Below are 24,800 nucleotides of genomic sequence, written 5' to 3' on the forward strand. Positions count from 1 at the left end.
AATTAATGCAAATATTTTTACACTTTTTATCAATACTATAGGCCTAATAAAATAATAGTAATAATAAGGGTAATACTGTAGAAATGTAGATTAATACTGTGAAAATATAGTTTAAGTTAATCAGTATAGTTAGTAGTCACAAATTAAGTATAATGTATTGCATATTGCACAGTTATTAGATGCAGAATGAAGAAGTCAATTGTCAACTGTCAATTGTCAATTGTCAACAGTGTTTCCTTTTTGCTGTCAGGATACAACTGTCAGTGAGTTTGGACCACTTGTAGTAGAAACTGCCACTGACTTTCGTCTTTGGTAATGTTTCCTATTAGTTCCTGAGCAAGAGCCACCCCCCTTTCGGCATGATCATTGACAGCACTGATTGGCAAAACTATCTATGTTGCATGGATGTAGTCTTCCTGTTCCGCCCACGTGTCCGGTCTATGTCACGTGTCCACGTCTATGTCAAGAAAATTATCCAGAAGATCCAGCGTGTGAAACAGGGCCATGGACGTTGCTGAGAAAAATGTTTCAAATTTCTTTTCTTTGAATGTTTTTAAGTCCACAGATATTTTCCTTGTATGTTCATTCACAGGCTATTTTTCTCTAACGAGTTTTACTGCTTCCACCATTTGTTTCTTTGTGTCACAATCTATGGGAATCATCGAAAAACGCCAGATCTACTGTTTCTGGAGATAGATACCACAAATGCTTGCCCATCTTCATGGACGTCACTCTGGAAATTTCTGAATTGATTGCCGGATAGTCCAACAGTGATATTAATTATTGATAATCATGATATTGTGCACTAGCTGGTTTCAAAGCTGTCATCCACGCTCTTATATAAACACGTGCTGTGAAGATACACACACCTTGCACCCCTTTTTTTCTCTCTTTTTCTCACCGCTTTTCTTCTTTCTTACTCAAACGAAACTGCCCTCTGAACATCCAGATTTTCAGACTGTTTAGATGACCTTAGACTGCCACTGTGCATAGTGTGTAGCCCCAGGTGCCATGAATCAAATTCCCCTCTCAAGAACCAAGTCCAGAAGGATTATAGCTAGCTCCAAAAATTCTCATGGGGGAAGAGATTTCAATGAAGGGGGTGCAGGATTTTCTAGCATTATTTGAAAAAACAATGAAAAAATAAATATGTTAAGTTTTTTCTACTGAAAGTAAGGAGCAGCATTAAAACTTAAAACGAACGAAAATTATTACGCATATGAGGGGTTTACCTCCTCGTTATACCTCACTCTTTGCGCTAAACTTTTTTAAGTAATTTCAACTATTTATTCTACGGCCTTTGTGATTCAGAGGTCATTCTTAAGGAATTGGGACAAAATTTAAGCTTTAGTGTAAAGAGCGAGGTATCGATGAGGGTTGAACCCCCTCATATACGCAATAAAAACATACGAATATAGAAGTTCGTTACGTAAGTTAATTCGTAAGTTACGTATATTTTTTACCAATGAAAAAGTTTGTAAAAAATTAGAAGTTCTAGTAGCCTTTTTAAGTAATCAAAAAATTGGAGGACAATTAGGCCCCCTCCCTCTCTCCTTTTTCTCAAAGTCTTCCGATTAATTGCAATTAATTAATATGCAAATTTTGTTTTAATCATTTATGTGTAGAGAGCCAAGATCAAAACCTGCTTTAATTCAAAAACGTCCAGAAATTAAATAAAAAAGTTTTTTAAATGAAAGTAAGGAGCAACATTAAAACTTAAAACGAACAGAAATTACTCCGTATATGAAAGGGGCTTTTCCTTCTCAACGCCTCGCTCTTTACGCTAAAGTTTTTTACTGTTTTAAAAAGTAGAGTTAAGAGAAAGAGTCAAACTTTAGCGTAAAGAGCGAGGCGTTAAGGAGGAAAAGCCCCTTTCATATACGAAGTAATTTCTGTTCGTTTTAAGTTTTAATGTTGCTCCTTACTTTCATTTAAAGAACTTGTTTTTTTTTATTTATCTTCGTAAATGATTTGGATACAAACTCATACTTTAGCACAGAGAGTGAAGCATTTAAGAGCAGGCATCCCCCACATCTTCTCACTGAAAATTCCCGCAGAGAAAATTCGCCCCCCCAAAAAAATTTTTACTTCCCAATAACAAATACTATGCGTAAGCAATAAGCAATAGGCTTTTCTTTTTCGAATTAAATCAAAAAAAGCTTTTTAAACTGAAAGTAAGGAAAAGCGAACAAATTATTCCGTATATGAAAGGGTTGTTTTCTCCTCACCGCCTCGCTCTTTACCCTATAGTTTTAATCTTTGTAACAACTCTACTTTTTAAAACAGTGAACACTTCATGTAAAGAGAGAAGTGTCGAGGAGGGGTCAGCCCCTTTTATGTACAGAATAATTTCTAAGTTTTAATGTTGCTGCTTACTTTCAGTAAAAAAACTTTTTTTTAAATTTAAATTCTGAACGTTTTTCAGATAATGCAGGTACAAATTTGGCTCACTCTACATGAAAATCAAAACAAAATTTGAATATTAATTTTGGGAGATTTATTCCATATGCGAAGGGTTGCCCCCTCCTTATTACCTTGTTCTTTATGTTAAAGCTGTTAGCACTTTAAAAAAAGCTTCCTATTCTATTGAAATGGCCGTCTTGTTTCAGTAACCACTCTGTTCCCGGAAGGCTTCTTGTTAAATGCCCAAAAAATTACTTACTCCTTATTTTAGGGAAATTTTGGTTTAAGCCATCCACAAGCAACACTGGGGTGAAAGAGCTTTAAATAAAGGTCCAGTACTGGTTGAAGGAGCAAAAATGGTTATTACTTGGCATCTTAGAACGTATTATCTGGGACATGTTACTAGTGTGGTTCTGAGCAAGAAGCTCCTCCAGTGTATAGAAGATGAAGGACTTCCACTTGAAAGACTGTTGATGCTTTCCAGCGATGGTCCAGCTGCCAATAAGAAAGTTTGGTCAATTGTTGGCTTGGAAAAGAAAAAGCAGTATTCAAAAGGTTTTTGGAAAAGAAAAAGCAGTATTCAAAAGGTCTTTTAAATATTGATACCTGCAACATCCACGCAGTGCATAGGCCTAATGCATTCCAAGAAGGACTACTGAAACTCGGGGAGGAATGTTCTAATATGATAATGGCTATTTACCATTTCCGCAGCGGATGGTCTGCTCATTGTAATGACTTTAGCCAGTGTCAGCTAGAATTTAAGGCTCCACGACATTTAAGTTGATAAAGCATGTCACCACTAGATGGCTTACCATAAGAAAAGCTGCAAACCGCTTGGTCGAGCAATGGTCTGCTCTGATTGAATATTTTATGGAATTTGTGCCAAAGAAAAGGAGCTTAAAGCACTTTATTTTCAAATCTGAAATGTCTGAAAATTGTCAGTTGGCTAAGAAAATCAATAATGAAAGCTGAAATTGAATTTGTTGTGAGTTCTGAAAATACCTTTGCTGTGTTCACTGGAGTGTTTCAGCAACAACAGTCGTTGGTTCATGGGCTGAGTTTTTAGTTGCTTTGCTTATGGACAGTTCTTCTCGGACAGATTGTACGTGTTGATGATGTCAACCATCACCTTTCCATGGGGTTTAAAAGTGTGGACGATGCAGCATAAGTATATCTAAAGCAACCTTTGTGTAACGAGTGGATCATGGCAGCTCTTGCTTCTTCGAAAGCGACTCAGAAAGATAGGAACCTTTTCTTTCCTGAGAGTTAGGAAGCACGTCAAAGCTGCTGTACAGTATTTGTTAGCAAAATGTCCTGTGAACGTCAATATTTCTGAAGCCTTAGCAGCAACCCCAAGCCGATGGGTTGCAGTAGTGCTCTCTGTGTCGCAAGAGAACTTCATTTTGTGGCGATTATTTTAGAAAATCCAGGGAGAACGGTTATTATTTCAGTTGGACCATGTGTCACCACCCATGAACAGTACACGAATCGATAGCTATTGGCAAAAGATCCTAGAACTAAAGACACCAGGTGGTGACGTGAAAAATCAGTCCTTGGTTGCAGGTTGCAGTTAGAGCAGCTCTTTTGCTCTGCCATGGAAGTGCAGACTGGGAGCGAGGTTTTTTCGTTCAGCTTAGTTGGTAACTAGCATGCAAGCCCGTACTGAGGAGTGGATCCTAAACGATAGAGCTTTTGTTACTGATGCTCTGTGCAACTTTGAGAACAAACCCGAGCTTGTACTGATCACAAAGAAGCTGCTGGGCTTGGCCAAATCAGCTAGAGTTATGAACTTTGCTTTATTGGACGAAAATAAAATGAATTGGAAAAGAAAACCTTGAAGCTGGAAAAAAGATGCTGAATTTGCAGTCCAGGACCTGGTCCAGAGGAAGCAGAAAATATCGGATGTGGAGTCAGAAATTTTACGAAAAAAGAGATGGCTAAACAGAAGAAAAAAAAATCAGTAATACTGTTCTGAGAGAACAGCTGGAGAATGTCTGAGGAAAGCAGTAGAAGAGAAGGATTTTTGAACATTGGTCTGACTCAAAGCATGCTGGAGGCAGCACTGGAAGTTCGTTCTGAAGAAAGAGAAGGGGTAGCTGATGCTAAATCTGTGAAGGTACGTGTTTTGAATAGGAAACCAGAACTGATCGATCGCCTTTCAAAAAAGCCTAAGAAGTGATGACGCTAATTATGTTAAGTGTAATTCTGCCAGTGATTTGTTGCACTTACTGTTTTTTGTTTGTTACATGAATGCCAATCGTACGGTTTATTCCTGTTAGTAACCTACAAAGGTTATGCTTTACTAAGGTTGTTTGTTCCTTGTACTCTTTTTGTATGAGCAATTAAATTAATGTAAATAACGTAAGACTTCCAGTCTTCTTTTCCGTAACCTCACTGGGTTTTAGAGGGCATTAGTGATCATAACGCAGTAATTGGGACTTGTGTAGTTCATCTTCCTTTGCACTGAGTACCTCTAGTAGCTACTTTGTCACTTTTTTTTACTTGTGAAATAACTAAAGTCACTTGTTTTGGGAGCATCGTTGCGGCCAATCCCTGTAGTCTGAGTGAGTGAGAGGCAAAATCTGGCATAGTAAGCCAATCCCTGTAGTCTGAGTGAGTGAGAGGCGAAATCTGGCATAGTAAGCCAATCCCTGTAGTCTGAGTGAGTGAGAGGCAAAATCTGGCATAGTAAGCATTTTTTAGAATTGTGTAAAAATGATGTCATTTTGCTTGTTGATGGATAAGTCTGTCATCCATCCTTCCATATATCATTCCTAGAGCAGAACTAAGGTATATTGTCATAGAACTAAGGGATGAAAGATCGGATTGATTTTAGGTTGACGCGTGATGGACAATGTCCGCTGAACTTACTTGCATGCAAAATTGGGGACTGAATTTGCTTTAACTTATAGGCGAACAAGTGACCTAAGCCTAATAGGTTTGGCCGCCTTATCTTCTATATATATAAAAAGAAGTTGTTTGTTTGTGTGTCTGTCGACTGACGTCATGTTTGTGTGTCGACTGATGTCATGTTTGTCGACTGACGTCATTATAAGGATTGAGCTGTATGTCGTCATGAAGTTGTTTGTCGACTGACGTTATGTTTGTCAACTGATGAAATTACAGACTGGGACACCGGGACATAAATGACGACCGGGACACCGGAACACAGGGAATATAAATGACGACCGGGACACTCAAAGAGAAATTACAGACTGGGACACCGGGACACAAATAAGATGTTTGAAGAGAAATTACAGACCGGTACACAAATGACGACCGGGACACAGGGAATATAAATTTCCCGTGGACAATTATATGTTGCATGTTCAAGAGTCGGTAAACCTGACAATCTATTTATATGCACAGACAATGGGACAGCGAAGAATGTTGAATATTCGCAAGTTTTACGTAGTTTAAAACATATATATATATATATATATATATATATGTATATATATATATATATATATATATATATATATATATATATATATATATATATATATATATATATATATATATATATATATATATATATATATATATATATATATATATATATATTCACAGGTGGGACACAGGGACACAACTACAATGACGCGTAACTAATATGGCGCCGTAACGACTTTCGCGCGCGGGGGGGGGGGCGAAGCGCCCCCACCAACTGGGTGTTGCGGTGGCGCGAAGCGCCACCCCAACAGCTAGTATATATATATATATATATATATATATATATATATATATATATATATATATATATATATATATATATATATATATATATATATATATATATATATATATATATTAGGCTGCACTTACAACCAACACTTATGGGTTCCCTACAACAAGTTCAGTCTCAGACAAAACTCCTCGTCGTACATGGCTTTAATCTGGTTTTAAAAACACAGGTTACTAGATTTCTCTATAAAGTAGGTCAAACCTAAATCTTCTGATCCCAAAAGTGTGATTTTAATACCAAGACAATTGTTAGGTGTGCATTGGGGATCCTGAACATCACTTACCACTCTTATTTACCTCAATAACATGCATTCAATCATCCTCATTCTAAAGTAGAACCACAAATTCATCTGTATCTGGGAGCTGCCCTTCCCCCTCCAATGGCTTCTTCACAACTATTACTACATTTGACTTTGAGCTGGGTGGACTCCACCCTCTTTCCCTCTCTCTCCAACAGATTGTTTGGCAAACTGCCAAAGTAGGGACAAGATATCAGCCTCAGATTTTTTGTGATTTAGAAGTCCCTCCGTATAGATTGGATGCCATCTTTAAATGGTTAAACTTATATTTCAGCCTCATATTTTGCGGATTTGCATAATATTAATTGTCAACTTTCGTAAATATTTACATTAAAGCAACTACTACTACTGCTAACAACTCACCACAGCACCAATCCGCATGAGGTCAACACAGCTACACACGATCCTCCTCCATCCCAATCTATTCAAAGCCTCCCACTTTACACCCTCCTTGGGTGTAATCGGAAGTTTCCATTTCCTTTAAATCTTACTTTATGACGTTCACCCACCCCAATTGCAGACGAATTGCTTTTCGTTTAGCCATAGACGGTTGGCCAAAAAGGACTATCTTTGACAATCTGTCCTCCTTTATCCGCAGAAGGTTTCCTAGCCTTCTCAACCTTTTCCCCATTACAGCCTTAGAAAGCGGGATTAAACCTTTAAACCACTTTTCGTACAGACTACTGTTTGCGATACGGCCAGTTAGCTGGATACCCAGAACAATCCGTAGGAAATATCTCTGGAAAACATCTAGCAAATCTTCATCCGCTTTTCAGAATGCCCATGCTTTAGAGCCATACTTGACCATTGTCATCACTATACCTTCCAATATTCTAATCTTGGTTTGCAGACTTATCTCCCTATTCTTCCAAAATTTTTCACTGTGAAAAATACCCTGAGTCTTGGTTATTCTACTTTTAACACCTTCACAGCTCCCACCGTCGTTGATAATAATACTGCCGAGGTAAGTGAAGCTGTTCACCTGATCAATCTTTTCATCATCCAACGTCACCTTTTCATCTTCACTTATTCCCAGGCTCGCTAAACTAATATTTCTTATATACTGTAAGGTTCTCTTTGGGTGTGCTAACGTCAATCATGGCTCTGAAAGATGGATGCTTCAATAGGTCGAGGAATATATATTTAAGGTTTTCCTGATGAATCTTCTATGAAAAGTTTTTGATACTTGCTTGACTAACCGTCTATCAAACAATAAGCTGGAAATATGGTTTAATCCTAGGGCCATGATTTAAAAAAGGATAAGATGGCTAAGTCAAATGTCAAAAATGAAGTATGATGGATTGCGAAATATTTTGTTTTCAAATAATCCATCTGGGGCCAAATGAAAGATTTCCCCTCCCCCCCTATAGGGAGAGAAAAAGTCAAAAGAAAGGGCTTGAAGGACATCAAAACTTCATGAGAAAGGGAATTAAGATTTGAATCGATGGGGAGGAGGAGCATGCACTGCTGTTTTGGCTTCTCAAGCAACTTGTTTCTGCAATAAATTTTTATTAGTAGTATATATATATATATATATATATATATATATATATATATATATATATATATAGATATATATATATATATATCCTTTGTTTATTTTAGATATCTTTCATAGTGGATCATGTCAATCCTTGCATCTCAGTGGCACAGATGCCGCACTATTTTGACTCAAGTACCTGTACGATCTATTAGGATTCAGCCAAGGCCTGGAGGAAAAACGAATGGATTTCATCCCAGAAAAGTAATTCAGGAAATGTCCGTTTCTCCTGAGAAGAACCAAGTTTTGAAACCTTTCCTTTTTACTGTTGGGGTTAGTTTTTTTCTCTTCTTGCAAGAATTGTATAGGTTAACAAGGGTATATTCTAAAGGTGATTCATGTTATAATTCCAGGAAGAGTTCCTAGAATAGTCAAAGAGCACGGTTTTAGGCCTAGAAATAATTCTTTAAAAAATACAATTTTGGTCGAATGATTCCATCTCAAAAAGTTAATTCCAGAAAAGCCTGTTTCTCTTGAGAAGAACCGAGTTTTGATACCCATTCCTTGTTACTGTTGAAGTAAAATTTCTTTTTTTTTGCTGCAATTATATATTGTTAAAAAGGGTAAATTTCAAAGAGGTTTCATTGTGCCATTCCAGAGTGAGTGCCTAAATTGGTCCGAAGGTACGATTTAGTATAACTTTTCTTGGGGATCCGTTGAGCTACCCTTAGAGGGTAACCTTTCACTCCTTCTATTTTTATGCAGGTATTTAAACTTTGAGCCGCCCTAGCCGATTGGTTAGCACACTAAACTCGAAATCCTTTGTACAGGGGGTTCGAGTCCTGTTGTCCGGGTTATTTGGCCCAGAACGGGTGTCTAGGGTGTGATTCTGTTTGTTCAGCCAGAGTAGACCCATATCTTAATAGCTACCTAGAGAAATCTGTGGAACCAACTCTGAAGAATCGCTCTGTCGCAAATTGATCGGTATAATTTGTCAGTCAAGTCCCATCTGTGGGACAAGGTTTCCCAGCAGTACTCGATATTTGTTTCTGGTTGTTGTGTCTTTGTCTTTTTTATGTCAGAAGAATTAGTATATAGTGTTTTTTGTTTTTCTTTATTTTGCTCCATTTGTTTTTTCATTGATGAAAAAATAAATGTTTTTTTTTCATCAAATACATGAATCAAATACATTTTTTCATCAAATACATGAATTCATGTATTAAATACATGAATTCATTCATGTATTTAATTCATGAATGAATTAAATACATTCATTCATTTGTTCATGAGACTCCCAGCCGAAGCAAAGAATCAGGAGATAGGCATCTGTGCTGCGCAGACGATTGGTCTGTGCTGCGCAGACGATGTGAAAAAGTTTCGAGTTCATATCTAAACTGGTATGATGTTTAATTGAACGATTTAACTTTTGTTTAATTAGTCTAATTGTTTCGTTTTTAATCTAAGTGTCAGACATCCTTGTTGATCTTTTTTGTAACTTAAAAGTAACTCGTTTAAATAAAGAAAAATCCAAAAAATAGGTCCAAAAATAAATTTTTAGTCGGAAAATTTTTTATTTATACTTAATGATTTCATACCAAAAATTAATTCAAGAAATGCCGTTTTCTCCTGAACTGGCTTTTGAAGTCCTTTTTACTGTTAGGGTAAGTTTTTTTTTTGTTTTTTTTCAAGAATTGTATAGCGTTAATAAGGGCAAATTCTAAAGGGGTTTCATGGTGTTATTCAAAGGGGAATATCTAAAGCTATCTTAATGTACAATATCGGACATGATTTTTTCTGAGGATCCTTTGGACTGGCGTCGGGGGAATACCCTTTCTCCTTGCCACCTGTTGTGTCAGCATTTAAACTAGTGAAGAGGTCAATATGAAGAAGTCCATGTTATGGACTTGTCCCAAGTCCACAAGAGCTCTGTGGACTGTGTCCCGGAGCTCTTATTTTAAGTCCTGGCCATATTTGGTGAGATTGGTGGGGGGCTGGAGGGGGAAACCGGAAATCTTGGAAAACACTTAGAGTGGAGAGATCGGGACGAAACTTGGTGGTTAGAATAAGAAATGTCGTATATGCTTGATTGACGTAACCGGACTGGATCCACCCTCTTTGGGGGGAGGGTTCCAGTGCTTTGTTAACTTCGGTGCTTCTGGACGTGCTAGGACGATGAAAATTGGTAGGCGTGTCAGGGACCTATACAAATTGACTTGATAAGTCGTTTTCCCCGATTTGACCATCTGGGGGGGGGGCTGAAGGGAGAGGAAAAATTAGAAAAAGTGAGGTATTTTTAACTTAGGAGTGGTTGATCGAATCTTAATGAATTTTGATATTTAGAATGACCTCGTGTCTCAGAGCTCTTATTTTAAATCACGACTGGCCTTAAGCCTCTGATTTTCCTTTTAAATTAATCTATTGATTCTTAGAATTAATTGCTAGAGCTCATGCCATATGAGCTCTTGGCTCTTCCGGCCTCGTCATGGTGAGAATGATATTGACTTATGCAGTTTTTTTCGCTCTATTTTTGAGTACCAGAATCACTCCTGTTGAAGCCGTCGCTGTGCCAAAAAATGACTTAATAAAGTTGCGTTTCCATTCTACCTTTTTTGCGCCATCTATCTTGACTACGCTAACTGCATTGCACTTACTGCGAGAAGTCACAGGTGGCGCATCGTCCAACAATGGAAACAATCCGACAGGAAAGAAACGTGGATGTCGGGCAGGGAAAAATGAAAGGAGAAGGCGTACGGGGTGTGCTATTTCGGTACTAGTGACAAGCCGTGACTATTGTTCTTCGCCAAAACAAGTGTTTGAGCGAAACCTGGTGAAAATCAAGATATCCAGAGCACCTAAAATACCGAGTCTGAAGAGATTTGACGAAACTCCCGTGTGCCCCTTCCAGGATAGCCCGCCCGTTCTTAAGCCCGAACGTCCTTTAGCTAAAAGTAAGTTGCCAAATATACTTGTGTGTAACGCTAGATCTTTGAACAACAAAACTGATGCACTTGAAGTTATTGCCAGGCAGAACAACGCCTCAATAATAATAATAAGCGAATGTTGGGACACTTCTGACGAATCGGCGCGCATCAAAGGTTACGCAAGCTACTTTAATACGCGTCACGATCGTGGCTTGAATCGTCGAGGAGGAGGCGTTGGACTTTATGTTCGTAATGACCTATCCTCAAGGCTGTTAAGTGAGCCTTTTGACTCCGACCACGAAATATTATGGACCGAATGCAAACCTGCACGTTTATCAAAAAGATTTTCATGTTTAATTGTTGCTTCGGTCTATTATCCTGAAAGTGCTAAAAACAGGAAAGACTTGATTGAACACATTCAGTTTTTCGTAGACAAAATGCGCCGCAAGCATGTCTCTCCTGGCTTTGTTATTGCCGGAGACTTCAATCAAACTAATAGGCAATGGGTTTCAAATATTTTAGATTTGCGACAAGCCGTTACAATACCTACCCATCAAAGTGGCAGCATACTGGACTTGATTTTTACCAACTTGACAGACTTTTATTACGCACCGAGATCCCTAGGACCCCTTCTGAATTCTGATCACTTTATCATCTTCTGGGAAGCCAGTTCGGCAATTCCGAAGCCAAAACGAGTCAAGTATACGGTGCGACCACTTACTGAGGACTCGATATCTACATTTGGTCGCTGGATCGGTAATTATCAGTTTGAGGACATTTGCTCTGAACAGGATATTAATATTAAAGTCAATAAGCTGAATACTCTGCTTCAGGAGCAATTTCAGACTTGTTTTCCCGTAAAAGTCATTACTGTGAGTGACACTGATAAACCGTGGATAACCAATGATCTAAAGAATTTAATAAAAACCCGTTGTCGCCTTCATATCGCTGGTGATACCGTAGCTTCAGCCAAGTTGCGTAATCATATTGTTAAACTAAACAAGCGTGCCAAGAGGCAGTATGTGAGGGATAAAATTACTCCCTTACTCACAATAGACCCCCACAAATGGCATTCCTCAGTAAAAAGACTTACCGGTAAGACAACACTCAGAGATCTAAGGCTCCTCAAAGAGGACGGTACCTTAACCTCAGCTAATGAAGTCAATTCTTTTTTTGCTGACATTTGTACCTCATTTCCATCAATCACCAAATCAGAAATTGATACTATCATTGCTGGTGCAGAGATTGAGGACGTATGTGAGGTCTCTGAATTCACTGTTTATAAGGAACTCCTAAGACTGAAAGCGAACTGTGCGTCCTACCCAGGTGAGCTTCCAGTAAAGCTGTTACGTGAATTCGCCATTTTTCTTGCTAAGCCACTCTCTTCTATAATCAACCAATGTTTCCTTCAGCAAGTATTCCCTAGTGCTTGGAAAAGAGCATATGTCCGCGTTATTCCAAAAGTAAGGTGTCCAAAATCTTGTGATCAACTCCGGCCTATATCAATAACTCCGAACCTTTCTAAAGTTGCAGAAACGTTTATTTACCGCAAACTTATGTCACAGGTCTCTGCACATCTAGACCCGTATCAGTATGGATGCTTAAGAGGCAGCAGCACAACTGTTTATTTAGTACGGATGTACCATCTCATTGTCGACTGGCTCGACCGAGGAAGTGCTATAGTCGACCTTCTCCTCGTAGACTACCGAAAGGCTTTTGATCTTATTCGCCATTCCGTTGCTATCACAAATCTACGCACCATGGGTGCGCAAAAACATATTCTCCTTTTAGTGATCAATTTTTTACAAGCCCGCTATCAGTGCGTTTACAGTCTTTTCCCAGGAGATACCGACTCCGAATGGGTCGAGCTTACATGCGGAGCCCCACAAGGTACTAAGCTCGCTAGTCTACTGTTTTTGGCAGTGATAAATTTCATCCTTTCCGGCTATGAAGAAAGATTTAAGTATGTAGACGACTTGTCAGTCCTACTGAAGTACATTGTTGAGAAGTCTGAGGCTGTCCCCCAATTCTGTAACGAAATAATCAAAAACTTCAAAGATGAATGTACTGCGAACAGCCTCCAAATCAACGAAGGAAAGACTAAAATCCTTCGCTTTAATCCCCTGAAGAGAGACTTTGTGTGCCCTCTTCCTCCTTATCCTAGTGAATCTTCGGCAGTAGTGCTTGGTGTCAAGTTTAGCATCGACTGCTCTTTCAGCCTCCATGTCGATACAATTATCAAAAAGGCAAATAGTGCGATGCGGACACTTATACTAATGCGTCGATTTGGTTTTTCAGTGACACAACTAAGGATAGCCTATCTTACTTACATTCGACCAATTTTAGAGTATGCATGTCCCGTATGGGGCCCACAAGTCAATAACACTATTTACCTAAGTGACCAGCTTGAGTCAATACAAAAAAGAGCAGTCAAAGTAATATTGTGCGATGCTTTTACCGAATATAAGTTAGCATTATCCACTTTACAAATTCCCTCTCTTCAAGAGCGTCGTCTCAGTTTGATCCTTGAATTTGGCCAATATCTTCTCAGAAGTGATAAATACAGATCGATACTACCACCAGTTTTAGTGAAACATCGAAGTACTAGGTTGAAGAAATTTGACAGATTAGCAGCACCTCCTTCACGCACAAATCGTTTTTCCAACTCATTCATCCCTTTCTTTGTATCAAAGTATAACAATTGTTGATTTTAAACTATTTGCCTTCTGATTTTTTTTTTTGTCGTTTGATTTAATCCTTTTTTCTTTTTTGTAAGCACAAGCGCCATTTAGTTTTATGACTACGAAAGATTGTGCAAATAAAACCTATTCTATTCCTATTCTATTTATTTTGAAAAATCGAAGAGATCTCCATAAGACCAATAAATAGCGTTTAAACTTGGTATATAACCTGTTAATTAAGGAAACAGGTATTTTTAATGACTCCTAGGGGTATGGACCTTATGGGTTATGTTTTCCATGTCCTCTTGATTTAGTTTTACCTGTTCTTGATACGTATATGATTAAGATGTGATCTATTAGTAGTAAATAGTTTTTAACATAGTTATGACTTTTTGTATTCTAAAGGATAAGTTGTAATGACTTCTTACAATCGCCCCCCCCCCCATTACGCTTAAAATCATCTTTAAAAAAGCATAGCTTTTGCTGCTGAGCTTTTAAATGAAGACATCTTCTGCAGACAATTTTTTTTTTTGTACGTAATATTGGCAAAAATTTCATGACGTTCAGATTCGGTAAGAGATTTAAGAAATTTTTGTTTCTTCAAAGTGAAAAGAAAAAAAAAGGTTGTGCAGTTGTGTAGGCACATAACTTGCTCAGCTTACCCAAAAGAAGATAATTTCTTAAACCACATTGGCCTGCCATAACATAAAACAAGAGAATGATTGAAAATGGGGTTTTTAAAGGCCAAACGAAAATACTGAAGAAACACACAAAGCGAATATTTCGAGACAACTGCCTCTCTTTTTCAGCGTGAAAATAATATAATCAAGGAAAATGCCGAAGAAAAAAAAACAAAAAACAAACGTGGAAAGTCGACAAAACCAATTAAAAACCAATTCAAAAAATAGCCAAAAAATTAGAAGATAAATAAAATTCAACTAAAGACCAAAAATTATAAGAATTAAATCAAATACCTAACAACCATAAAGTCAGTCATTCGCCAATATCCGTGATTTGCACAAAAAAAAAACAAAAAATTCTGAACTGTCATCTGCGGATACTAACAAACAACTTAGAATAAAAGAAAAAAAATTCATTCACTCAAACAAACTAACCAGCAATTAAATTAATTGGAGAACTAGTTCACCTGATTTCTGATTTTAACCATTGCATTTCTTGCGGATACCCTTTGAGACCTAAGGGGTTGTTCACGTGTTTGTTTATGTAATTGGGAAGGTGGTTCAAAGTTTACTTCAGGGATTACTAAAGTATCGGCTTCTCTTTTGAGGAAACCGAAATACGACTCATTCATTCTTAAATCATCTGAATCTTTGTTCAAAGCTAGACCTAAATACAGGTATTTATAAATTTCAACAGCATCTCTATAGTGTAGAATAGTTTAAGTAACGGTCACTATGTGAGGGTTTTCTATAGACCCCAAGCTAGAAAAATGTATCATTTGGTTGTACCAGGACATCTAAGAAAGGAATATTGCCCTAGAAAGCGGGATTGAACCGCACTTTTCGTACAGCCCACTGTTTGAAATACGGTCAGGCATCCGGGTACCGAGAACAACCCGTAGGCGATTTCATTAGAAAACATCTAGCAAATCTTCATCTGCTTTTCGGAACATCCGTGCTTCAGAACCATATTTGACCACTGTCATCACTGTATCTTCCTTTCTTTGAGAAAGAAAATCATCTTTGAAATAACATAGCTTTTGGCGCTGAGCTTATAAATGAAGGTATCTTCTGCAGATGCTTAATTCTTTTTCTTTTTATTTAATATTTCTAAGAAATTTCATGACTTGAGATTTGGTAAGAGATTTAAGAAGTTTTCGTTTTGTCAAGGCGAAAAGAAAAAAAAAACAAGACAGACAACTTGCTCAGCTTACCCCAAAAAAAAACTTCTAGGCAAGAGTATTTACTACTGCTGCTACTTAAACAATTCACTGCAGCACCAAGCCAACTGAGGCCAACACAGCTACTTAGACTCCTCTTCCATCCCCATCTATTCAAAGCCTCCCTCTTTACACATTCGCAGAAAGTTGTTATTTCCCTCAAATCTTTCCTTACGACATCATTCCACCCCAACCGTACGACCTACTTTCCATTTAGCCCTTGACAGTTGGCCAAAAAGGCCAATTGTCGGACCAAACACAGTATTGGATATAACTAGATTGTTATACCTACAAAATTGCAGCAGTCCGTAGCCATTACTGTTTTCCTTTCCTATATTAAATTTACCTAGACAAGGATGGGCGTTAAAATCTCCTAATAAAAATACCATATTTCTACCTGGGACCCTGTCTATTTGCTCTTGTAACTATTAATAACTGTAAGAGTATTGACAATTAGTTGTTTTTCTGTTGCTTCACATTCCTTTGGATTTGACCAACTGAGGTGGTTATACTAACACAGAAATTTTTGGTTCTTTTAGGCGAGAAGTTTCGCAAAACTCGTAAAAAAACAGAAAGGTAAAAAAAAACCTAATGAACTATCGACGTTGTGAAGCATGTTAAAAAAAGCCTTAATAGGCTCCACGAATCTTCTCTTATGATCCACTCCTTAAATGGCATGCTTTAAGGGGGTGGGGGGTACATTTTCCGTCTTGTTGAAACCTAGCTTTATGCTTGTTTTCGAAAATTGTTCTTGGAGACAAAGAGTTTTACGCAGCGACAGCCCTCTCTCCTGTTGCCCATTTGTTCAGCCCTTTATAAAGCATAACATTTTTAGGTATGCACAACAAGTTATATTGGAGCTACTCTTTGGCAGTATGAAGATTTGAGGAGTTCGGGAAAACTTATTTTTCAGGCCAACAGAGAATCGCTCGCTGAATGGATAGGACGCCAAAAAAGGGTATGTTTGATTTCTTCTTGTGATTGTTATTTTTTACAATTTAAAAGCTATATATTTTCACTTAATTCTGCAATATGGATTTTAAATTTTTACGAATGCTACTGCTATTTGAAATAATTTGTGTGCATCTAATAATTGGCATTTGCGCAAGCAGACATGATTATCAGTCTGAAAAATACGAAGGTTTAACGATCATGAATTATTGGTTAATAAAAAGTTATTTGTGAAGTTTTTGTTGATGTTGTTTTGCTTTAAAATTGAGATGTTATCTTGCTTTTTATATTTGTACACAATTTTTCTATGGATGAAGAGGAGGAGATGATTAAACTGCATGGATTGGATATTTGCTTAAGTTTTGGCCTTCTAGAGGGCTGAAGTAATTCTGACCCTCATCTCCCCAATATGCTCTGAAAGTTTCAGCTTAATACCCTAAGCCCCTCTTGAGGTATTGCATTTACGTCCTTTCACAACCTGCATGGTCATTTTGTTTTTCAACATCTTCCTCAACCTTTCCTGAAAGTTTCAACTTAATGTCCTTACCCGTTTCTGTGATATTTTAGATACACCCCTTTGAAGCCTAGATGTACGTAATATCTTTTTATTTAGTTTGATACCTCCTCGATATTCCCTGAAAGCCCAAATTTAATGTCCTTACCCGTTTCTTAGATATTGCAGATGCGCCATTTTGGCCGCCTGGATGCACGTAGTGTCTTTTTGTTTAGTTCAATATCCCCCTTAATTTTCCTTGAAATTTTCAGATTTATTCCCTTATCTGTTCTTGAGGTAGTGCAGACACATTCTTTTGACAGCCAGGATGCAGATAGTACCATTTGCTTTTGTTCAACCCTCCTTGAAATTTTCAATTTGATGCACTTAGCATTCCAGAGACATCATACATACGCCCTTTTGAAAACCTCGATGCACGTAATGTCTTTTTGTTTAGTTCATATATATTTAAAGTTTTGACTTAAATACCCTTAGCTATTCCCAGAATATTGCAGATACACCCTTCTGACAACCTGGATACGCATAATGTCTTCTGATTTGGTTCAACACCCTATTAAACATTAACTGTAAGTCTCAGCTTACTATCGTTAGCTGTTCGAAGGGTTTGTAGATGCGTCCTTTGACTATTAAGAATCACATAGCGTCTTTTGCTGTAGTTCAACACCCCCCTCGATATTCCCTGAAAGTTTTAACTTGTTACGCTTAACTGTTCCTGAGATAATGCAGATATATCTTTTTGACAGCCTGCATGTATATTTTGTATTAGGATTTAGTTAACATTCCCTGAAAGCCTCACCTTAATACCCTTAGCATTTGGGACGCCCAGGACTCTTCTCTACCAGTAATAAAACTCTATGCAATGGGCGTGCATAATTTCCAGAACCTGCCTCAGGGGCTGTGGAGTGTCATGTCGTCAATGGAGGCACAGTTGTTGGACATTCCGACTATTTCGAACAAATGGCTATTTCAGAATTTCAGTATGATGTCTTAGGAGTTGATAGGGATGGTAGGCAACTAAAACAGGCATGGGAAGGGAGCTGGCTGTTTTCCTCCCGTCATTTTTGACTCTTAAATAGGGCACTGGAATCTTTGATTTACAGTCGAATAAACACCTTACTATGTTTCTACGACAACTCCTTCAGTATGAAGTGACAAAAAACAAAAACAAAAAAAAACAAAACGCGGAAGTCAAATCACAGTTTGCTCACCACTCTAAAGGCCAGATCACCATTTGCGCTATACTGAAAGCAAAATAAGAAAGGATAATTAATAAAATATATTAATATGTATAAAAATAAAATATATAAAAATATATAAAATATAATAATATAATATTTTAATTATATAACATAATATAAAAATTATATATATATAATATAATATTTTATAATCAAAATATATAAAATATATAAATAAGTATAATAAAAATATTATTTTATTAAATAATAAAAGGAACTCGAAATTGAATCGTATTTTGTTTATGACGTTAATAAACCTAAAATTGCTCCGATTTCTAGGAATTAATATCATTATATATTACTATATTATTCAATTGATGAATTATTATAATATATTATTTATTATAATATATAACAAAATATATAATGATTTTGATATTCAATAAATGGATATCGCTACTTTCATTTAGTCTTTTCAGTAATCTTGATTATTATTGTAATTTTGTTTGTGTTTTTATTGGCGTTATAACAAGTAAAACACAATGCCCGAAAGAAAAATTGTTTTCAATTAAGAAGCGTAAATGACACTCTAACCTTAGACGTGGGACGTTATCCCCTATTTGCAGTAATTTGTGTTCGTTTTAAGTTTGACTTGATTATTAATTGCAATTTCTGTTCGTTTGAAGTTTGTATTCTGATTGTACTTTATTTCTGCTCGTCATCGGTTTAATTTGCTTCAAAAAATTTCTGTTTTAAGAAAAGTTTTATTAAATAAATATGTTTATGAACAAATGCGCCACCATCGGGCAGTTGCTCTTAGAAACTGATAGGCGGCATAAATAGCTTTGTGATAGTTCTGGATTAGGTATTGAAGAATAATCGTTCCAAAAAAGGTACTAGAACTTTAAATTTCTTTTCGACTACGCCGTCTCCCGATTTTTAACTCTGGGTCTACAGTAACACCCGTGGAACGAACAAAGAAAAAACAAGAATAAAATTAACAAACCAAATAAATAAAAAAAACCTATCTTCTTAGGGAAAATACGAAGTTTACATTTTTAATATTGGAGCTTCGAACCTCTGCTCTAGTGTTCTCAGACATACTGTATTTCATCGTTTTCACCGCTTTATAATTTCCCTCTAGGTCAAGTCCCCTTTAAGGCTGTCCCTCTCTTTTTTTTCTCTAAAATTACGCACGTTTTTTATTTTATTATCTTTGGTGTGTATATTGAAAATCATAATACATTAAATATTTGATATTGAATATTTAAAACATTATATGAAAATGTTAAATTGTTGTACAAAATATTAAAATATTTGCATAAAATTTTGTATATATTCTCATAAAAAGCCTATGCTTTATATTGTATATTTTATCCTCCAAATCTTTTTTGAGGATAAAATATACATATAAAGCCAATTCTTTTTTGTCCAAATCTCAATTGTTGGAGTTCCAGTTTCCATCAACTACTTATTTACCGTTTGTTACCATGGGCCGTATGACTTTTATTGCAACGCCGAGAAGCCGTGTTTGGAAAAAGAGAAATTTATATAGGCAATCCACCATTTTCTCAGCTTGAAATGACGGCACTAATCTAGCACCACATGTTTATAATGCTGATCAAATAATGTAAAACATGCGTAGGGCTGCCACTGTCAACAAGAAATAAATACTGAGAAATACTTAAAGGTGTAAAATAATCACATAAATTAAGAACTCTTTTTGTCAGTTGGGTATAGAAATACCTGGGTATAGACAGTTGGGTAATGTCAGTTGGGTATAGACTCAATCCTTTAATCTTTCAGAACTATAGTGTGCTGTCTAAAACTGCATCAAAAATTGCTGAATTTGGTCATAAATTATCATTAATGACAACCCTGAACATATAATATGCGGTTGTATAAGCTATTGAACAAAAGCTAACCAGAGATAAGAGACGAAATTTTTTGTCCTACATCCAAATATTGGCCTACATAAAAAATTTATTTAATATAATTTCATGTTTAGTGTATTTTCATAAATATTAATTCACATTAAGTCGTGTTTTTTTTTAAATAACCCTAATTGTTAGATTAGTGGGCATTTCGCTACAGAGAAAGGGGATCATCCCCTCTTCTACTCGATTTATAGGGGTTAATTATTCTAAAAATTGTTTTAGGGACGGTTCAGAGAAGAAGTACATCAATGGTGGAACAGCGTACCAGCCAATGAAAAGGTATTTTATCCCATTCTGTTTTTGAATGCAGTTGTATTTTTGGCATGGAAAGTGAAGAGATGGCACATTCCTATGACTGAGTGGTTTTGTGCGAATCCTGTTGGGAGTAAGTAATCCTTCTATCTTAATCATGCTAATTATATGCCCCTTAAATTCTTACTCTACAATTTTCTTTTTGGTGGTGAAGCGGAAAAGCCCAACCCCCCCTCTCCATAGAGGAATTTAGAGTGTGTTTGAAAGATGCTGTATGCAAAATTCCAATACAAAATGCTGCGAAATATCCAACATTGTTTTCCGAAAACGTTATTTTTGTATATATCCATAATATCCAACGTTATTTTTGGCTTGGAAAGTTAATAGATGGCACATTCCTATGACTGAGCGGTTTTTTGTAAATCCTGTAGGGAGTAAGTAACCCTTCTATCTTGATCATGCTAATTATATGCCTCTTCAATTCTTACTCTACAATTTTCTTGTTGGTGGCGAAGCGGAAAAGCCCCACCCCCCTCTCCATAGAGAAATTTAAGGTGTGTTTGAAAGATGCTGTATGCAAAATTCCAATACAAAATCCAGTGAAATATACAACGTTATTTTCTGAAAGCTAATGTGCAGAATGTATTGTTTCCTCTGCAAATATATCGATTTATATGTTTGGAATTAGGGTTAAAGCGCATTATAAATTGTAAGTTTGTGTTTAACCTAGCGAAATAACAAATAAATTGTAAATTTATCCACTTGTACAAAATACCTGAACAAGCAAAATTACAGAGCTCTTGTCTATATTCTAGGGCTATATAGCCTACAGATACTAGAGGCGGCGGGAGAGAATAATTTAGTTATGTCTAATTTACTTTGTTTATGTAAACTATTTATTTATTGCCAATCCCTCCAGTTTCCTTTCCTTTCACCACCCTTAATGATTACATTGTGTTTACATTCATTTAATTGTTACTGATTTGTCAGATCAACTGATTGCTACTGTGATTAATTTTTTTTTATTCCTCTAGTTTCTCCTTTTTAGCTTGTTTATATACTTTTTTATTTACTGCTAATTCCTCCAATCCCCTTTACATCACCACATTTAATGATTGCCTTAATGTCTACATTCATTTACTGCGACTTATTTGATTTAAAATTTTCGTGAGTTCCTATAATTTCCCTTTTTTACTTTGTTTGTTTACTTTTTGTTATTGCCAATTCCTCCAGTTTCCTTTCCTTTTACTACACTTAATGATTGTATTGTGTCTACATTCATTTACTTGTTAATGATTTATCAAAATTGATGGTTGCTACTATAATTATTTTTTTATAATTCCTCCAGTTTCCTTTTTTATATTGTTTGTGCAATTTTTATATTTATTGCTAATTCCTCCAGTTCCCTTTTCTTTCACTACACTCAATGATAGTATTGCGTCTATATTCATTTACTTGTAACTGGTTTATCAAAATTGATGATTACTACTGTGACTAATTTGTTCCGTAGTTCCTCTAGTTTCCTTTGTTTATGTAACTTTATTTATTTATTAGCAATTCCTCCAGTTCCCTTTTCTTTCAATACACTTAATGAGTGCACTGGGTCTAAATTCATTTACTTGTTCCTAATTTATCAAAACTGATGATTGCTACTGTGGCTATTTTTTTCTGTAATTCCTCTAGTTTTTTTTTTTACTTTGTTGATTTACTTTCATTTATTTACTCCAATTTCATTTAATTCCCTTTCTATGCCAACAGGCAGTACAAAAAAAATGTTTACTAAACGATGAAGGAATAGGATCCCCCAGAGCCATTGTTGCCGTACAGGGCGTCGAATCGACGTTCCAGCTATTGGGTCTTTTTACAAGGACAAGTAGCAAGCCTGCCACCCAACTTAGTGGCAGCGGGGATCAATCCCTTGGCCCCTTACTGCCGAGCAGAGCACCAATCCCCTGATAATGATTACCAATACAACAAAAATTATTAATGACGATTAACATGATTGTGCAAAATCGAAGACCAAAACTTTTACAAAAACAATTTTTTTTCGAAGAATCCATTTTTCTTTCTACAAAAATCAAATTGTCATTGGATTCAAGAGACTTAATTTTTCAGAATAATAAAATATTGACAGTAGAGCAAGCAAAACATGATAAAAACTTAGAAAACAGGAAACGGAAAAATAGACCATTTAATTTCAAAGCAGAAATAAAATAAAAGCCCCACTATAAAAGAACTGGCCAGGGGTAGCCAATATCAACACCGATTAACCAAATCTGTACAGAAAATATGAAAACAAAATCAAAGATTTTCGGTAGAATTTATTCTACTGTTAGGCACTGATTTGACACATAAACGCTTGACCTTCTTCGCTAAAAAAAAAACTGTTTTGAAGAAAAATGAAACAAAATTAAAAATTTTCTCCTCAACTTTTTTATTTATTTCGAAGGTAAACTGGCAATTGTGTGGCTATTATGTAGTGAAAAGTGACGATTTTCTTCAAAGGAAAATTAAATAGTCAATCAGTGTCCATGATGTCAAAAATAACGTTTTCAAAAATACCAGCTAGTTCAGTGCCGTTTTTTTTTTATGCCATTTGGAAACTGACTTAGAATAACCTGCTTTTATTCACGTTTTTTAAAACGAACAGATATAACTAAATTATTCATTGAAAAAATAAAACTAATTCTTTATTATTTTTAAATTTTTTATTTGTTTTGTTCAGGCTTGTTACTTTTTTGAGATCACACTTTTTGCAAAAATTATGTCGAATATAAGCAATTTTTTTAGTATACTTTCAGCTTTTTTATCTTCAATTGAAAAGGGTTTATATCATTTTCTTTGTCTTCTCGCAGTTGAGCCTTAATTTTATCCACAAATTACAATTTTTTGAAATTTATTGTGGAATACTGGCAAATTAAGGGTAAATTTTTATTGTTGAATTCGTGTTTGATACAAAGATAATTATAAGAAAATAATTATAGCATTGTTTGTTGCTCTAAATGCCCTTGGGCCATGGCAGTACAAAATGAAATATTCAATTATAATTAAATCACGGTAAATAAACAAAAAGACTTCTTAATTTACAAAGAAAAATTCTGTGCTCCAGCTAGAGGAGTCCTCTTAATCTTTCAACACTTTCTAAAATACCCATTCATCACTATACTCGACAGCCATTTTTCATCAGTTTCCGTGCACTTCTTTCCTTAACGTCACTCAGTTTATCTTACTCAGCCATCATATGACTCTCAGCTTCATCCGTATCTCCACACAGGGGGCAAAAGTAAAGGCTGTCCTACCCTTAACTTCTCTCTAAATTTTTTTCCGTGCCCCTAGTCGTGAATTATTTGCCAACAATACATTATTGTACTTTAACTCCTCCTTCCGTAAATTAATCTTAAAAAATCAGGGCAGTGGAGTTGGTTACAAATTGTAACGATTCTGGCTCCATACTTGTTTAATATATGCTACTGACTCCAACTCTGATCCCATTCAATGAAAATTTACTAAAACTCCGACTCCAGAATTTCAACTCTACAGCCCTGTTTTAAGCCTTCATTTAACTAGATTTTATAAGTTATAACGGGCTTTGGCCCCAGACATTTTCAATATACCGACCTCAGCTCCGACTCCATTCAAGAAAACTTTACTTTAAGTCCGGCTCCGACACCACAACTCCGTCTCACAGCTCTGTAAAAAAAGCTCCTTCATTCATTATTGGTTACTCCCCACAACCTTATTCCATTGCATTTTAATGCAATTAAAGTTGCCAGTAACTCTTTTCTTAAGAATTACTTTAAGTCAAAACCCCAAGTAAGCTTGGAGAAATATTTACAGGATAAGTAGGCTAGTTGACTTTAAGATGGTAAGCCTACTGGGGACAGAATTTCGCTTTATTTACCCTCTCCTATATTTCAAAGGGCTTGAAAAGACATGAATGCAACAGTTTCGAATCTAACTCAGTCACTAAACTTTAGATGGCGTTAGTGATTTTTGTTTTTGACATTATCGCCAGTTTCCACTCTTTTAAGTTTGTTATACTCTTTGGACAGCGATTGGATGACTTATCTATTAATGCAGCAATATTAAAATGTATTCACGTTAACTGGGTTCCGCTGCCTTCCCTTCTCTGTTCCGAGATCTCGAGACAATACCCACTTATCATCTCGTGACCTCCACCACAATATGTTGCTGGAGTAGTTCGTCTTCTCTTCATATCCGTTCGTTTTAGGATTCATTTATCCTCTACTTTAGTATGTGTTACTTTTATGTTTGATGTTATTATAAATTTTTATATCTGTTCGTTTTAACTTTTAATTATCATATGGACTTATCTCTGTTTGGTTTTTGTTCTAGTATGGTTCTTTGAAGCATGTTTCTACTGTATGCTTTTAGTATGGTCTGTGGTTTCTTTTTGGAAACGGTTTTTTAAAATAAATTATTGATATACACTCTTAAGTTTTCAATCCTTATATTTCGATTAATTATTTTCAAGTGCAAATATATTGTTAAAAAATTGCCGCTATATTACAATAAATAA

General features: G+C 36.0%; 1 protein-coding gene across 2 annotated transcripts in view; it reads left to right on the plus strand.

Annotated features, from left to right (window-relative positions):
• The window catches only part of LOC136040595 (presenilin-associated rhomboid-like protein, mitochondrial), a 63,581-nt gene that overhangs the window by 15,169 nt on the left and 23,612 nt on the right, over window positions 1-24,800 (plus strand). For both annotated transcript variants that reach the window (XM_065724851.1, XM_065724852.1), the window contains exons 2-4: window positions 8,052-8,259; window positions 16,264-16,386; window positions 20,231-20,393. In XM_065724851.1, the coding sequence (XP_065580923.1) occupies window positions 8,071-8,259; window positions 16,264-16,386; window positions 20,231-20,393 (475 nt within the window). In that variant the 5' untranslated portion in view covers window positions 8,052-8,070. The remainder of the gene's footprint in view (window positions 1-8,051; window positions 8,260-16,263; window positions 16,387-20,230; window positions 20,394-24,800) is intronic.

This window comes from Artemia franciscana, chromosome 21 (genome assembly GCF_032884065.1).
Source record: "Artemia franciscana chromosome 21, ASM3288406v1, whole genome shotgun sequence".
NCBI classification, from domain to species: domain Eukaryota; kingdom Metazoa; phylum Arthropoda; class Branchiopoda; order Anostraca; family Artemiidae; genus Artemia; species Artemia franciscana.